Genomic DNA, 18,065 nt, shown 5'->3' with positions numbered 1-18,065 from the left:
ACAGGGAGGTGCACAGGAGTGAGATAGATCAGCTGGGTGACAGGTGCACAGGAGTGAGATAGATCAGCTGGGCGACAGGGAGGTGCACAGGAGTGAGATAGATCAGCTGGGTGACAGGTGCCCAGGAGCGAGATAGATCAGCTGGGTGACAGGGAGGTGCACAGGAGTGAGATAGATCAGCTGGGTGACAGGGAGGTGCACAGGAGTGAGATAGATCAGCTGGGTGACAGGTGCACAGGAGTGAGATAGATCAGCTGGGTGACAGGGAGGTGCACAGGAGTGAGATAGATCAGCTGGGTGACAGGGAGGTGCACAGGAGTGAGATAGATCAGCTGGGTGACAGGTGCACAGGAGTGAGATAGATCAGCTGGGTGATAGGGAGGTGCACAGGAGTGAGATAGATCAGCTGGATGACAGGTGCACAGGAGTGAGATAGATCAGCTGGGTGACAGAGAGGTGCACAGGAGTGAGGTAGATCAGCTGGGTGACAGGTGCACAGGAGTGAGATAGATCAGCTGGGTGACAGGGAGGTGCACAGGAGTGAGATAGATCAGCTGGGTGACAGGGAGGTGCACAGGAGTGAGATAGATCAGCTGGGTGACAGGGAGGTGCACAGGAGTGAGATAGATCAGCTGGGTGACAGGTGCCCAGGAGCGAGATAGATCAGCTGGGTGACAGGGAGGTGCACAGGAGTGAGATAGATCAGCTGGGTGAAAGGGAGGTGCACAGGAGTGAGATAGATCAGCTGGGTGACAGGGAGGTGCACAGGAGTGAGATAGATCAGCTGGGTGACAGGTGCACAGGAGTGAGATAGATCAGCTGGGTGACAGGGAGGTGCACAGGAGTGAGATAGATCAGCTGGGTGACAGGTGCACAGGAGCGAGATAGATCAGCTGGGTGACAGGGAGGTGCACAGGAGTGAGATAGATCAGCTGGGTGACAGGGAGGTGCACAGGAGTGAGATAGATCAGCTGGGTGACAGGGAGGTGCACAGGAGTGAGATAGATCAGCTGGGTGACAGGGAGGTGCACAGGAGTGAGATAGATCAGCTGGGTGACAGGTGCACAGGAGTGAGATAGATCAGCTGGGTGACAGGGAGGTGCACAGGAGTCAGATAGATCAGCTGGGTGACAGGGAGGTGCACAGGAGTGAGATAGATCAGGTGGGTTACAGGTGCACAGGAGTGAGATAGATCAGCTGGGTGACAGGTGCACAGGAGTGAGATAGATCAGCTGGGTGACAGGTGCACAGGAGTGAGATAGATCAGCTGGGTGACAGAGAGGTGCACAGGAGTGAGATAGATCAGCTGGGTGACAGGGAGGTGCACAGGAGTGAGATAGATCAGCTGGGTGATAGGGAGGTGCACAGGAGTGAGATAGATCAGCTGGGTGACAGGTGCACAGGAGTGAGATAGATCAGCTGGGTGACAGAGAGGTGCACAGGAGTGAGATAGATCAGCTGGGTGACAGGGAGGTGCACAGGAGTGAGATAGATCAGCTGGGTGACAGGGAGGTGCACAGGAGTGAGATAGATCAGCTGGGTGACAGGTGCACAGGAGTGAGATAGATCAGCTGGGTGACGGGGAGGTGCACAGGAGTGAGGTAGATCAGCTGGGTGACAGGGAGGTGCACAGGAGTGAGATAGATCAGCTGGGTGGCAGGGAGGTGCACAGGAGTGAGATAGATCAGCTGGGTGACAGGGAGGTGCACAGGAGTGAGATAGATCAGCTGGGTGACAGGGAGGTGCACAGGAGTGAGGTAGATCAGCTGGGTGACAGGGAGGTGCACAGGAGTGAGATAGATCAGCTGGGTGGCAGGGAGGTGCACAGGAGTGAGATAGATCAGCTGGGTGACAGGGAGGTGCACAGGAGTGAGATAGATCAGCTGGGTGACAGGTGCACAGGAGTGAGATAGATCAGCTGGGTGACAGGTGCACAGGAGTGAGATAGATCAGCTGGGTGACAGGGAGGTGCACAGGAGTGAGATAGATCAGCTGGGTGACAGGTGCACAGGAGTGAGATAGATCAGCTGGGTGACAGGGAGGTGCACAGGAGTGAGATAGATCAGCTGGGTGACAGGTGCACAGGAGTGAGATAGATCAGCTGGGTGACAGGGAGGTGCACAGGAGTGAGATAGATCAGCTGGGTGACAGGGAGGTGCACAGGAGTGAGATAGATCAGCTGGGCGACAGGTGCACAGGAGTGAGATAGATCAGCTGGGTGACAGGGAGGTGCACAGGAGTGAGATAGATCAGCTGGGCGACAGGGAGGTGCACAGGAGTGAGATAGATCAGCTGGGTCACAGGGAGGTGCACAGGAGTGAGATAGATCAGCTGTGTGACAGGTGCACAGGAGTGAGATAGATCAGCTGGGTGACAGGGAGGTGCACAGGAGTGAGATAGATCAGCTGGGTGACAGGGAGGTGCACAGGAGTGAGATAGATCAGCTGGGTGACAGGGAGGTGCACAGGAGTGAGATAGATCAGCTGGGTGACAGGTGCACAGGAGTGAGATAGATCAGCTGGGTGACAGGGAGGTGCACAGGAGTGAGATAGATCAGCTGGGTGACAGGGAGGTGCACAGGAGTGAGATAGATCAGCTGGGTGACAGGGAGGTGCACAGGAGTGAGATAGATCAGCTGGGTGAAAGGGAGGTGCACAGGAGTGAGATAGATCAGCTGGGTGACAGGGAGGTGCACAGGAGTGAGATAGATCAGCTGGGAGACAGGGAGGTGCACAGGAGTGAGATAGATCAGCTGGGTGACAGGTGCACAGGAGTGAGATAGATCAGCTGGGTGACAGGGAGGTGCACAGGAGTGAGATAGATCAGCTGGGTGACAGGGAGGTGCACAGGAGTGAGATAGATCAGCTGGGTGACAGGGAGGTGCACAGGAGTGAGATAGGTCAGCTGGGTGACAGGGAGGTGCACAGGAGTGAGATAGATCAGCTGGGTGACAGGGAGGTGCACAGGAGTGAGATAGATCAGCTGGGTGACAGGGAGGTGCACAGGAGTGAGATAGATCAGCTGGGTGACAGGGAGGTGCACAGGAGTGAGATAGATCAGCTGGGTGACAGGGAGGTGCACAGGAGTGAGATAGGTCAGCTGGGTGACGGAGAGCAAGACTAAGGAATTGATTGTTGACTTCAGGATGGGGAATTTGGGGGAACACTCAGCCGTCCTCATTGAGGGGTGAGCTGTGGAAAGGATGAGCTTAGAGGATCACTTCTGGGTCCAACACATTGATATCATCACAAGGAAAGCCACAATAGCTGCTCTGTTTTGTTTGGAGTTTAAGAAGATTTAGTATGTTACTAAAGACTCCTGTAACTTTCTATAGATGCATTACAGTGGAGAGCAATCTGACTGGGTGTAACATAAGGAAGCTGCATTGCACTGGTTCGAAAAGGGCTGCAGAGGGTGTTTGACTCAGCCAGTATTATCATCTTTTCACCTTAAAATTATGCTCATATAATGCACTTCCACCCTGGACCCAAGTCTCTGGTTAGCTACTCAATCTATGCCTCTTTGCCTCTTAGCCTCGTATCATCTTGTACACCTCCTATCAAGTCACCTCTTACCCTCCTTCACTCCAAAGTTCTGGTTTCTGTGCACTGTCAGCTGGGCTGGGTACATGATAGGTCTCTCAGGTCCCTCCCGGCACTTTGGGTGTGTAGTAAGGCACAGCGAAATGAATTATAATCCTGAAACCTTGTTCCTGAACTATATCTGACATTAATCAGTGAATATGCTTATCAATTTTATCGCATTAGGTGATTTCAGTTAGTATCATCTCATTGTCTATGTGGACAAAGCACCAAGGTAGATCTTTATTCAAGCAACACACACCAAATGCTGGTGGAACGCAGCAGGCCAGGCAGTATCTCTAGGAAGAAGTACAGTCGACATTTCGGGCCGAGACCCTTCGTCAGCACTTTTTGTGTGTTGCTTGAATTTCCAGCATCTGCAGATTTCCTCGTGTTTAGATCTTTATTCAGTTTATTTATTTTGTGGAATGTACTACGAGGATGTGCATTAGTAATCAGAAGCCTTGGCTAATAAGCCTACAGAAGTTCAATCCCACCTCAGCACCTGAGCAGTTTAAATTCAATTAAATAACTGGGAACTGTTTTCTCTCTGGTTGGGAAACCTAGAATCACATCTCACTGTTCAAAATAAGAACTGAGATGAGCAGACATCTCTCCTACTAGCGGTTATGGCCCTTCCCTGTCCAATACCTACCCGTATGACTGTAAGAGTTAGATCTGCTTCTGAGCATCTGTCAGCATGAATTTTCATAAACAGAATATAAAGACAATTCATTACCAATCTTAACTCTAAAGTAAGTCACCAGCAAGATATCAGTGGAGCAACTCTTGCAGCTTTATAGTATTAGCAGATTCTCTCCCTGGGGTATTCCATATTTGGGAAAGTCTGATGATTTTGAAAGGATACATGTCCATCCTACTCTTACCCCAGCCAGCTATGTACTTGTATGAAGTATCATCTTCTTGTCAATGCGCGCTTAAAGCAGCAAGAGATTTTTATTCAGTTTTTGTTTGTGGGATGTGCTACTAGACACATCCCACAGAAAAAACTAAACTAGTAATTCAGAAGCTTGTGCTAATGAGCTTCAATCCCAAGTTCAGTCCCACCTCAGGACCCAAGCAATTCAATTAAATAGCTCTTGAGTTTTCTCTTCTCTCTCTCCAGTTGGGGTATCTAGAATCAGATCTCACTGTTTCAAAATAAGGGGTAATATTAATATAAGTAATATGTGAATCTCAGATTGGCGTCTATAGTCTTCTGAAGACCCACCAATAGACAACCCCTTGGACAACAGCATACTTGACTTGAGTGATTGTACAGCTACTGGTACAAAGGTGGAACTGCTTCAGATGGAGTGTGGAACAAGGCATGGTCCCGGTTTGATTCCAGTAGAACCTTGCCATCTCATGTTTCCTTCGACACCCAAGAATGGCTCTGCTAAGACAAGTTATAGGCTGCTCCTAGTGAACTACCTACGATATGATAACATTTTGCTTTGAATGTGCATCTAGAAGTAATTAGGGTGAATAATGAGCCTAGATGTGTTTTGTGTTCCACAGTTTTCTGAAGGAAAAGAAGCCCTGCTGAATATAAAATAAGTTAAAAAAAAAGAAATATTAAGGAATAAATCCCTTTCAAATCCTGTGAAAAATGGAAGAATTTCACACATGAGAATTTTCCAAGACTGCATTCACTTCACAAATCTTCTCTCTCAACATCTGTTTCTGTTATTTCAGGAGGATTGTTCTATGTGATATTTAAAGAGCTATTCTCCTCCTCAAGTCCAAGTAAAATATATGGAGATTCTCTGAAGAAGTGTCGAGCCCATCCAGAGGTATGGTTTTATGTGTCATGTGATTTTTATTTTTAAAGACCAAAATTTACCTTTTACCTTCAAACCTTAAATATTCACATGGGACATGTTCCAAAAACCATTGCAAATCTTTTTGTGTTGTACGGTAAACTTGGTGATAATGGCATTAGCTTTGACAGGGCTAATAAACAGCAGTGAAATTCACATCTTGATTAATATCACCTTTCCTGCATTGTCACAAGAAAGCAGCATCCATCATCAGGGTCCCCCACCACCCAGGTCATGCTCTCTTCTTGCTGCTGCCATCAAGTTGAAGGTACAGGAGTCTGAGGAGTCACACCACCAGGTTCAGGATCAGTTACTACCCGTCAGCCATCAGGCTCTTGAACCAAAGGAGATAACTTTACTCAACTTCACTTGCCCCATCGTTGAAATGTTCCCACAACCTATGGACTCTTTTTCATCTCATGTTCTCAATATTTATGGTTTATTTGTTTATTTTTATTATTTCTTTCCTTTTGTATTTGCACAGTTTGTCTTTTGCACTCTGGTTGAGTGCCCAAGTTGGTGCGGTCTTTCATTGATTCTATCGTGATTATTCTATTATGGATTTATTGAGCATGCCTGCAAGAAAATGAATCTCACAGTGACATATGTAATTTGATAATAAATTTACTTTGAACTTTGAACTCTGGTGTCCCTTCTCTTTCTCCAATGGTCCATTCTCCCCTCCTATCACATTCATTCTACTTCCACCCTTTAACTTATCCACCTATCACCTCTCAGCTTCACACATCAGTTCCCCCTCCTCCACCCCACCCACCTGGCTACCTGGCTACCTGACTTCACCTATCGCCTTCAAGTTTGTACTCACACATTCCCCCCCTCCCCCATTCTCAATCTGACTTCTTCTCCCTTCCTTTCCAGACCCAATGAAGGGTCCCGACCCACAATGTCAACAATTGATGCTGCCTGACCTGCTGAATTCCAACAGCAGTTTGAATGTGTTACTCTGGATTTCCTGTAACTGCAGAATCTCTTTTGTGTTTTTGATTATTACTTTATTTGCAATTTTTGTTATTTTTGCAGCAGCAATTTTCTTTGTAACTTCCCGATGACAGCCATTGTCTATCTCACATAACGGAGAGTAACATATCTGAGCCGGATAATCAGAAAAGGTATTGAGTTGAACAATTGGTTTGTATAGGAAGAGGTATCAACACGTCAAGGGAAATTGTTTCAGAATTAAATTCTGAATCAATCCTCAGGTTTGCATTAAGTTAAAAATGAAGCCTGTTTCACCAAAGTTAAACACACCCTTAAATAGTCTGCTCCAGATCAGGCAAACTTGCAACTGTTACCAAAACTATTAACCAGACATGAACACAAGCAATTCTGCAAATGCTGGAAATCTGGAGTACGACACACAAGAAGCTGGAAGGACTCATTAGGTCAGCAGAGACGCTGCCTGACCTGCTGAGTTCCTCCAGCATTTTGTGTGTGTTAACTGGACATGATGGTGCATGCAGGGAAGCTAAGGTGTAATTATTGAAAATCCTTTTTAAGTGGTGGGGAACTAGCACATTCAAATTTTCAAAGTACATTTATTATCAGAGTATATATACACAACCCTGAGATTCCCAGCAAATAATTTTACAGCTTGGCTGGACTTGTGTGAAATCTGCCTGCTCTGTCCATTATAACCATATTAGGGGCTGCAACTATGATGGGATGTAGGTGGGGTAGGTTGGGTGGGGGTGCGGGGATGGAGTTCATGGAGTATAGTTCTTGCGTTGTGATGTGGCCATGCATCAGCTTTGCTGGGAAACTGTACCAGTAGCTTTTTGATTCAAATTCATGAAACCAAAATAACTTACAGAAATGAAGGAGGCAGCATGGTAGTGTAGAAGTTAGTGTAACTCTATTACAGCGCCAGAGCACCAGGTACGGTTCCCACCGCTGCCTGTAAGCATTTTGCACGTTCCCCCTTCCCCCCCCCCCACCCGCATGGATTTTCTCCGGGTCCTCCGACTTCCTCCCACATTCCAAAAACGTATGGGTTAGTAGGTTAATGGTCATATAGGCTCACTGGATTGGAAGGGCCTTTTACATTGCTGTATCTCTACATAAGAAAGAAAGTTAGGTGTGTTTACTTTAAGTGACATGTTCCACGAGCTGTTGATCTATTTTAAAACGTTGGAGAGGAAAGAAGCCAGAGATTGAAATTCAACTTTGAAGTGAGACAGCATCAATAAAATTATGGGAGCTGAAGTGTCAGCAAAACTCTAAGCCAGGGGTCCCCAAACTTTTTTGCAACGCGGACCGGTTTATTATTGACAATATTTTTGCGGACCGGCCGACCAGGGCGGGGGGAGGGGCGCGGTGGGGGTGGGGTAGGGTTGCCAACGGACAAGAGCAGCAGTCAAATACGTTGTTTATCCCGAGAAAGACTCCAATGACCATGAAGCCTTGCGCGGGCACTAGTGTGCATGTGTGTACGTGCCAATTTTTTTTCTACAAATCATTTTTGGCGATTCTGTTCCGGGGGTGGGGGGTGTTAATCATGACCGGAATATAGGTGATAAGTGGCTAATACACTCAATTTCGTTTCTAAAATGATTTATCTAACGAATTTAATATTAAACACACAGCATATTTTCCTTGCATGAATATAGTGATAAGTCAATTATCAGGGGAGAACAGGGGAGCTTGAAGTAAGTGTTGAATGAACTTCCAGTAGAAGTGGTAGAGGCAGGTTCGATATTATCATTTAAAGAAAAATTGGATAGGTATATAGACAGGAAAGGAATGGAGGGTTATGGGCTGAGTGCAGGTCGGTGGGACTAGGTGAGAATAGCATTCGGCACAGACTAGAAGGGCAGAGATGGCCTGTTTCCGTGCTGTAATTGTTATAAGTGACTTATATAACTATATAAGTCAATAGCATCATAACATTTTAAGTAACATTTGGATATTAAACACACAATACATATTTTCCCCGTATGAACATATAATATCATTGTAATACACCAATATTGCTGAATCAGTGGGAGCCATGGGCTGAATACTTGTTTCCCTGCAATAAGATGGTGCCATCGAGGGGTGATGGGAGACAGCGATACTGGAAGGGGGTTCCTTATGTCCAGTTTATTCCGCAGTTTAGTTTTCGTTGCATTCATTGCAGAGATATGTTGGAAATGGAAGCAACGTTTTCAGTGCTTTCGTGGCTATCTCAGGATATTTAGCCGCAAACAACAGGAATTCTGCAGATGCTGGAAATTCAAGCAACACACATCAAAGTTGCTGGTGAACGCAGCAGGCCAAGCAGCATCTATAGGAAGAGGCGCAGTCGCCGTTTCAGCCCGAGACCCTTCGTCAGGACTAACTGAAGGAAGAGTGAGTAAGGGATTTGAAAGCTGGAGGGGGAGGGGGAGATGCAAAATGATAGGAGAAGACAGGAGGGGGAGGGATAGAGCCGAGAGCTGGACAGGTGATAGGCAAAAGGGGATACGAGAGGATCATGGGACAGGAGGTCCGGGAAGAAAGACGGGGGGGGGTGACCCAGAGGATGGGCAAGAGGTATATTCAGAGGGACAGAGGGACACATTCTTTCTCTCACTCTCCTTTTTCTCCCTCTGTCCCTCTGAATATACCTCTTGCCCATCCTCTGGGTCACCCCCCCCCGTCTTTCTTCCCGGACCTCCTGTCCCATGATCCTCTCGTATCCCCTTTTGCCTATCACCTGTCCAGCTCTCGGCTCTATCCCTCCCCCTCCTGTCTTCTCCTATCATTTTGCATCTCCCCCTCCCCCTCCAGCTTTCAAATCCCTTACTCACTCTTCCTTCAGTTAGTCCTGACGAAGGGTCTCGGCCTGAAACGTCGACTGCGCCTCTTCCTATAGATGCTGCTTGGCCTGCTGCGTTCACCAGCAACTTTGATGTGTGTTGTCAGGATATTTAGCCTTGATTTTGATCCAGAATGCCGGCAGCAATGTTATGTGAAACATACTTTTCAGCCTGCCGTTATTTGCAAGCTTGAGGAGTTGATCTCCTTCCCGCACTGACGTGGATGATGTGCGGGTAATGACCTTGCGTACGTTCAAGTTCAACAGTGCGCGTGACAGGGAATGAGGAAGGATGCAGCTGACTCATATCGCCAAATCATATCGTTTCCTCGCAACCCGGTAGCACATGCTTTGCGGCCCGGTGGTTGGGGACCACTGCTCGATGCGAGGGTTGCTCTCTTTATTGCAGAAGTGCTTAATGGGAGATTGTACGTTTTGACAGAGTAACTGAGGAGGAAATATTTCACTGATGCATTGGTTAACCAGACAAGACATTTAATGCAGGCACCAAGTAATGTAAAAGTGATATAAGAGAATTATTTTTTTTTGTAACGAGTTTAAAATCTACTGCCATAGGTGGTGAAGACCGATTCAGTAACATCTCTCAAAAGAGCTCAGTTTTGATATCAGTTTCAGAAGATTTAAGATTTTTGAATGGACAATGAACCAACCCATGAACACAACCTCACTACTTTTTGTTCTCTTTGCAACACTCTTTATTCAATTTTAAATTAATTTTATACATATATAGATTTCTTATCGTAATTTATAGTACTTGTTATGTATGCACTGTGGTGCCACAAAACACAAATTTCACAACGTAGGATGCTAATAAATCTGATTCTGATTTCTAATTGTATTGATGGACTGGTCATCCTCTTAACTTGCAATCTATTGGTTTACACCCAGAACAATAAGCTGTCTCTGCTTTCCAAAGATGCTTACTGGCCTGTTATTTGTTTTTCTTAACAGATTTGCCAAATGAAGATGTGTACTATATATTAAAAGAAAACATGCTCTGTTTTCCACATTACATATATTAAATATGGTGGCATGATAGTGTAGCGGTTAGCACAGTTGCTTTCAAGGGCCAACAATCACTAGTCAGGGCTCAATTCCAGCCTCTGCCCGAAGGAAGTTTGCATGTTCTCCCTGAGATCACAAAATGCTCTGATTTCTTCCCACATTCCAAAGACGTATGGTAAGGGTTAGGGTTAGTAAGTTGTGGGCATGTTATGTTGGAAAAGTGGCAACACTTGCAGGCTGCCCAACACGACCCTTCCTGATTTGATTTGATGCAGAACAATGCAATTTCTGTATTGATGCTTCAATGTACGTGTGACAAATAAAGTTATCTTTAAAGCCTTTCTAAAATTTATACTACATATTATATATTTAATGAAAACTTAAAGATTTACTAGAATGTTACCTGGGTTTCATCTCCTAAGTTACAGAGAAAGGTTGGACAAGTTGGGTTTTTATTATTCTTTGGAACGTAGAAGGTTGAGGGGGGACTTGATAGACGTATTTAAAATTATGAGGGGGATAGATGGTGGATAGGCTTTTTCCATTAAGAGTGAGGGAGATTCAAACAAGAGGACAGGAGTTGAGAGTTAAAGGGCAAAAGTTTAGGGGTATTATGAGGGGGAACTTCTTTAGTGGTAGCTGTGTGGAACGAGCTTCCAGCAGAAGTGGTTGAGGCAGGTTTAATGTTGTCATTTAAAGTTAAATTGGACAGCTATATGGACAGGAAAGGAATGGAGGGTTATGGGCTAAGTGCAGGTCGGTCTGAGAGTAAGAGTTCGACATGGACTAGAAGGGCCGAGATGGCCTGTTTCTGTGCTGTAATTGTTATATGGTTATATGGTTAAATATGCCATGTACGTTAAATATCTTCTGTAATCTATTTGAGCAAATTTTGTTGACCTTTTCTACCTGAATAAGTGGCAAGCATTCAGAAGCCAGGAAGGAGCAACCCATCCCACCATTACTAATCAATTGGAAATAAATTGGTGCTAATATAAATGACACTCTGTGTTGCAACATTGTCTCTAGCAGAGGCACCAACTCTGAGATTCTGTGCATTTGAATAATTTAATTTAGGGTGGAATATAGTTTTTAAACTACTTTGCTCCTAAGTAGTCATAATTGTGATAAAATTCAGATTAAAACTCCTTTAAACTCTAAATTAGCTGCAGTATTCTGTAAAGTTAGCTAAGATGTTTAATTTATGATCTCCTGAACAAGCCTGTATTCTAATGTTGACTGGATTTCAATTTTTAATAAGTTCATCTGCTTTCTGCTAATTCCTTTGGGAATAGGAGAATAAGACAGATAGAGCTGTAAGAGAGCTTGTATCTCCCTGAAAGTAGTACCTTTGGCTGTCCACGCTAGTGATTGCTGGTTGTTTGATGATTATCAACTATCCATTCGGTCATTATAGAACACTCTTCTAAACCAGTCCTACAGAAATTAGGGGCTTGCCTAGGCTAAATGTTTCAAACTTAATGTGTCATTTTGACAACAACAACATTTTTCCCAAGTTCTTGCTGATCAGTCTGAAATAGCTTGTAACCTGTTCCTAATTAGCAGATGTGACTACCTTGCCACTGATTATTTTAAGATGATGCAAAACAGGTTTTACATCTCAATTAAAAAGAATGAGTTCAGGTTTTTCCATGGTTATTGAGTGTTTTGGCCGGCAAATTGTTCTATTTATAGTTTCTTCAGTTTCCTTCTGTGACCTTTGATTACTCTGTCTCCCTCATCATGCACTTTCCCTCAAGTTACCAGCTACCATTGCTCTTCCAAAATTCCTGTGGTTTTCTCTGAGTTTTAAACACCACTAATCCTCATTACTAAGTTTATTTGGAATTCTGATTCCACTTTGATCTTTTTCAAGACCTCCAGGTGAGAGGAGAAAAAGGTATAATGAATTTAACATGACACATATGTATATGTTTGTGTGTAGTTTTTCATAGATTTTGTTACATTTCTCTATTCGACTGTAAATTCCTGGAGGAAAATGAATCTCAAGAGTAGTACATGGCAACACATATGTACTTAGATAATAAATTTACTTTGAGGTTTGAATCTCAAGGTGGAAAAGAATCAACAAATTCAGATTAATGTAAATAGTCTTGCTGAACTCAGTATCACATCTTGCAGTGGGAAATGAGCTTTCAACTTCTGGGTTGATAGTGTGACAGCATAACCACTCGGTAACTATTAATTGAAATATTACCTTTTTGTTTTCTTTTCCTGATCTTGAGATCTGTAGCATAATGTGCCAGATATGCTCCTTTGCGCGCGTGCGCACGCGCACACACACACACACACACACACACACACACACACGCGCGCACATCTTTAGTATCTCCTTGTGACTAAGAGTACAAACACATAACATTTGTTTTTGAAATTCTGCTCTGCCTTTTTCATAGTGATACTAACCCACTTAATATAAAACAATCAAAATAAATTTATTATCAAAGTATGTATCTGTTACCATATACCACCTTGAGATTCAATTTCTTGCAGGCATTCACAGCAGAACAAAGATACAATGTAGGTGAAAAACTACACGCAAAGACTGACAAACAATGTACAAAAGACGTCAAACTGTCCAATGCAAAAGAAACAAATAATAATAAATGATACAATCAAATATACTGAGAACATGAGTTATAGAGGTCTTAAAAGTGAGTCCATAAATTGTGGGAACAGTTCAGCATTGAGGTGAATGAAGTTATCCACATTGGTTCAGGAGCCTGATGATTGAAGGGTAATAACTGTTGCTGAACCTGGTGATGTGGAAGTCTCCTGTACCTCCTTCCTGAATCTGAATGCAGCAGCAAGAAGAGAACATGCCCTGGATAGTGAAGGTCCTTAATGTGACAATAGTATTACACAATGTAATGGTGAAAGACTGTCAGCAGAACTCATTGTATTGTATGCTTGTGTAATTTCAAGATCTCGTTAAACTCCCATTGCTGCCTCCCAAATGGCATTGAGCTGACCAAGGCTTGAGTGAGAGGCTACATACAGACGTGTTGTAAATCTGCTTGACTTGCATGCTGAGAGTTGCTGATGAGGGAATATTTACTTGAGATGAATGAGAATCAGATGTGCATTGCTTTAGAAGCTGGCAATAAGTTGTGTATTTCTGACAAAATAATTAGATATGTATGCACCTACTTAAATGTATACACTAAATAGGCAGGAAAGATGTAAGTACTGATGTGTTCAGCGTACACTCAGTGTCCACTTTATTAGGTACACCCATACATCTGCTCATTAATGCAAATTTTTTATTACTAACAAAATGCATAAAAGTATGCAGACATGGTCAAGAGGTTCAGTTGTTGTTCAGGTCAAACATCAGAATGGAGAGGAAATGTGATCTAAGTGACTTTGACTGTGGAATGATTGTTAGTGCCAGATGGGTGATTTGAGTATCTCAGAAACTGTTGATCTGGGATTTTCATGCACAACAGTCTCTAGAGTTTACAAAGCATAGTACGTAAAACAAAAAAAAAAAATCCAATGATCAGCAGTTCTTTGGGCTTGTTAATGAGAGAGGTCAGAGGAGATGACCAGCTGGTTCAAGTTGACAAGGAGGTGACAGTAACTCAAATAACCACGTGTATCTCTGAACGCACAACAGATCGAACCTTGAAGTAGATGGGCTACGGCAGCAGAAGACCATGAATGTACACTCAGTGTTCACTTTATTAAGTACAGGAGTTAACCAATCAAGTGGCCACTGAGTATAATATAATTGTAACAGAAGCAAAGTCCTCTCAAGTTCCACGTTTCATTTCTGCTGTGGCCAATGGGAAAGTTATAGAAACAAAGTCTAATGCAGTTTTTATTTTCCAATGAACACTAAATAGACTAGATTGATACTGTTAAAATTTGAATATTAAGATTTAAAAACAACTTGTGTCAACAGATAATTGCAGTGCTGGGAGAGCCTATAAAAGGTTATGGAGAGACAACTCGGCGGGGTAGAAGGCGTCATGTCAGGTAAGTTCGAGCATATTTATGAAGATTATTATATCTTTATAAAAGACAACATATTAAATAGCTTTCCTGGTTGTTGAACAGTTGTGGGAAGAAAAATAACTTACATTTTTAATATCCTTACCAGAGAAAAATATTTTAACCTACTTCAGTGCACATTTAATAACAAAATTTGACAAATATTTGAGAAAGATGCGCCTATTTCTGGTGCACCAAGCACATCTGTGTTTGAGTTCAAAATTGCAAGTATTTTAAAGGTGGCTTGGGAAAGTGACAACTGTGTGCAGCTCCAGTGGGAATCTTCAAATATTCCCGTTTAGGACTACTACACCTGAAATCCATAGTCAATTCAGTAAGCAACATCATTTCCGGATATTTAAAAAAAAAATCTATCGATCCACAAAATTGGTGGACTCCAGAGAGCGGACTCTGGTTGCCAGTGCAGTTTCTCTTTAAGAAAAAGGAAGTGAGCAAGATTTGCTGGGCAACAGGTACAATTAGAATGCAGAGGCCTTTCACCCCCCCCCCGCCCACTCCTGACTACGCTGTTGGCAAATGTATAGCCTCTGGAAAATAAAATTTGAATACCTCAGAGCAAGATTGCCGTACCTGAGGGACATCAGATACTGCTGTGTACTTTGCTGCACAGAAACATGGCTTAGCCCTGCTATTCTGATGCAGCACTGCAGCCTAAGGGCTTCACCATCCACCGCAAAGACAGGACAGCTGAGTTAGTTAAAGGTGGAGGAGTTGGCATATACTTCATGATTAACTCATTGTGCTGCACAGACATGGCAGTTCTGTCTCAATTCTGCTCAGCTGACCTGGAACATCTTGTAGTAAAGTGGTCAAGGTTTGTCTAACTCTAGAGACTGTTGTGTGTGAAAATTCCAGGAGATCAGCAGTTTCTGAGACTTCGGCACCAACAATCATTCCATGGTCAAGGAGACTTGGATCATATTTCTTCCCCATTCTAAACACACAAGATTCTGCAGATGCTAGAAATCTAGAGATACACATACAAAATGCTGGAGGGACTCAGTAGATCAGGCAGTATGTATGAAAGTGAATAAACAGTCGATATTTTAGACTGGGACATCATTGGCAACTAAGTGTGTATATGCATAAAAAATAAATAAATGAATAGTGTAAAAAGAGAGCAAAAGTAGTGAATGGTTTCATTTTCCATTCAGAAATCTGATGTTGGTGTGGACTTATGCTGTTCCTAAAACATTGAGTCCTCGGGCTCCTGTACCTCCTCTCTGATGGTTGTAATGAGAAGAGGGGATTTCCTGGGTGATGGGGGTGATGCTGTCTTTAGAAACACTGCCTTTTGAAGATGTCCTCGATTTCGGGGAGGCGAGTGCCCATGATGGAGCTGGCGGAGCAAGACATTTAACAAACTGAAGAAAGAATTCATTGACAGCTCATAATCAGTGCAGCTGCAAAGCAAAATGTGTGAATTTGGACCATAACACTTAGCAGCAGAATTAGGCATTCAGCCCATCGAGACTGTTCTGCCATTTTGTCAAGGCTGATCCATTTTCCCTCTCACCTCCATTCTCCTGTCTTTTCCCCATAACCTTTCATGCCCTGACTATTGAAGAACCTATCAACCTCCGCATTAAATACACTCAAACACCAAGGCTCCATAGTCGCTTGAAGAAACAAATTCCCACAGATTCACTACCCTCTAGCTAAGGAAAGTCACCCTCATCTAAATGGACACCCTTCTAATCTGAGGTTCTGCCATCTGGTCCTAGACTCTCCCGCTATATAGGAAACATCCTCTCCACATCCACTCTATCTAGGTCTTTCAACATTTGATAGGTTCCAAAGAGATCCTCCCTCATTCTTCTAAATTCCAGTGGGTGCAGGCCCAGAGCCATCAAACACTCCTTATATGATATCCCTTTCATTACTGTAATCCTTTCTTGTGCAACTCTGACCCCTCTTCAATGTCAGCACGTTGTTTCGTAGATAAGGGGCCCAAAACTGCTCAGAATCCTCCAAGTGAGGCCTCACCAGTGCCTTATAAAGCTTCTGCATTACATCTTTGCTTTTATACTCGAGTCCTTTGGAAATGAAGACTAACATTTTATATGCCGCCTTCACCACCGATTCGACCTGCAAGTTAACCTTTAAGGAATCCTGCACAAGAACTCCCATGAACATACACTTCCCAGCACTGTATTCCATCTGCCCCTTCTCTGCACGTTCTCCCAATCTATCCAAGAACTTCTGCAGATTCCCTGCTTCCTGTCCCTCCCACCTACATTTGTATCATCCACAAAATTACCCACAAATCCATCAATTCCATTATCTAAATTATTGACATATAAAAAGAAACAGTTCCAACACAGACCCCTGCAGAATGCCACTAGTCACCGGGAGCTAACAAGAGACGAGTTCCTTTATTCCCACTCTTTGCCTCCTGCCAATCAGCCAATCCTCTATCCATGCTAGTATCTTTCCTGTAATACCATAGGCTTTTGTTAAGTAACCTCATGTGTGGCACTCTGTCAAAGGCTTTCTGAAAATCCGAGTACATAACATTCATTAATTCTCCTTTGTCCATCCTGCTTGTTTTTTCCTCAATTCCAACTAATTATCAGGCAAGATTTTCCCGTAAGAAACCATTTTGGACTATTTTAGCATGTGTCTCCGTATGTCCTGAGGCCTCATCCTGAACTGTATCCAACATTTTCCCAAGCACTGAAGCCAGGCTAACTAGCCAATAATTTTCTTTCTTCTGCTTCCCTCCCTTCCTCAAGAGTGGAGTGACATTTGCAATTTTCTAGTCCTCTAAGACCATGCCAGAATTTAGTGATTCTTGAAAGATCATTGCTAATGCCTCCATAATCTTATTAGCTGCCTTTTTCAGAACCCTTGGATGTAGTCCATCTGGTCCAGGTGACTTTTCAGCTTCCCAAGCATGTTCTCCCTCATAATAGTAACTGCACTCATCCGTGCCTCTTGACACTCTCAAATGTCCAGCATACTGCTGGTGTTCTCCACAGTGAAGACTGATGCAAAATACTTGTTCAGTTCACTCGTCAGTTCCTTGGCCCCTTTTACTACCTCTCCAGTGTCATTTCCTAACTGCCTGATATCTACTCTATCCTCTCTTTTAGGTAGGAGCAGTTCGGCATCCTGACTATCTGAGGTCTGTTGGTTAGGAAGTCCAGCGCCAAGTTGCACAGTGGTGTACTTAGTCCAAGGAGTGGGAGTTTGTTCGTCAAGATCTGTGGGACAATAGTGTTGAATGCCAAATTGAAATCCAGAAACAGCATTCTGACATAAATGTCCTTGTTTTCTAGGTGTGTCAGGGCTAGGTGCATGACAGATGCTATGCCATCTGTTGTAGAGCGGTTCTGTCAATAAACATATTAGTGAGTGTCCCAATGTGGCAGGAATGGAATTTTGATATGTGCCATTAACAACTGTTCAAAGCAAATGGTGATGATTGATGCCAGTGCGACCGGGTGGTAGTCGTTTAGTTCTGAAGGTGTAGAGTTGTTTGGTACAGGGGTAATGGTGGCTGATTTGAAGCGTGTGTGGACAGTAGCCTGGATGAGTGAAGCGTTGAAGACGCCAGTGAATTGGTGTCCCCATTCCCCAGGTACTCAACCTGGGATGTTGTCTGGTCCATCTTATGGGGGGTCTCTGCAGAGTCTTACTCACATCTGCTGCTGTTACAGACTGGCAAAGACGTGGCAGGTGGAATACAGTGTAGGGAATGTATTGGCATGCACTTTAGTGGGAGGAATTTAGCATGAACCTTTCTTAGTAAATGGGGTGCAAACTCAAAGATTGGAGGTGCAGTGAGACTTGGGAGTC

General features: G+C 43.8%; 1 protein-coding gene across 1 annotated transcript in view; it reads left to right on the top strand.

Moving 5' to 3' along the window:
• The window catches only part of timm21 (translocase of inner mitochondrial membrane 21), a 57,529-nt gene that overhangs the window by 23,423 nt on the left and 16,041 nt on the right, over positions 1 to 18,065 (top strand). Inside the window, exons 3-4 of the mRNA XM_063035346.1 lie at positions 5,280 to 5,377; positions 14,155 to 14,228. Coding sequence (XP_062891416.1) covers positions 5,280 to 5,377; positions 14,155 to 14,228 — 172 coding nt within the window. The remainder of the gene's footprint in view (positions 1 to 5,279; positions 5,378 to 14,154; positions 14,229 to 18,065) is intronic.

This window comes from Mobula hypostoma, chromosome 1, assembly GCF_963921235.1.
Source record: "Mobula hypostoma chromosome 1, sMobHyp1.1, whole genome shotgun sequence".
In the NCBI taxonomy this organism is placed as follows: Eukaryota; Metazoa; Chordata; class Chondrichthyes; order Myliobatiformes; family Myliobatidae; genus Mobula; species Mobula hypostoma.
Note: the sequence above shows the minus strand (reverse complement) of the source record. Positions and strands in the feature narration are given on the sequence as shown.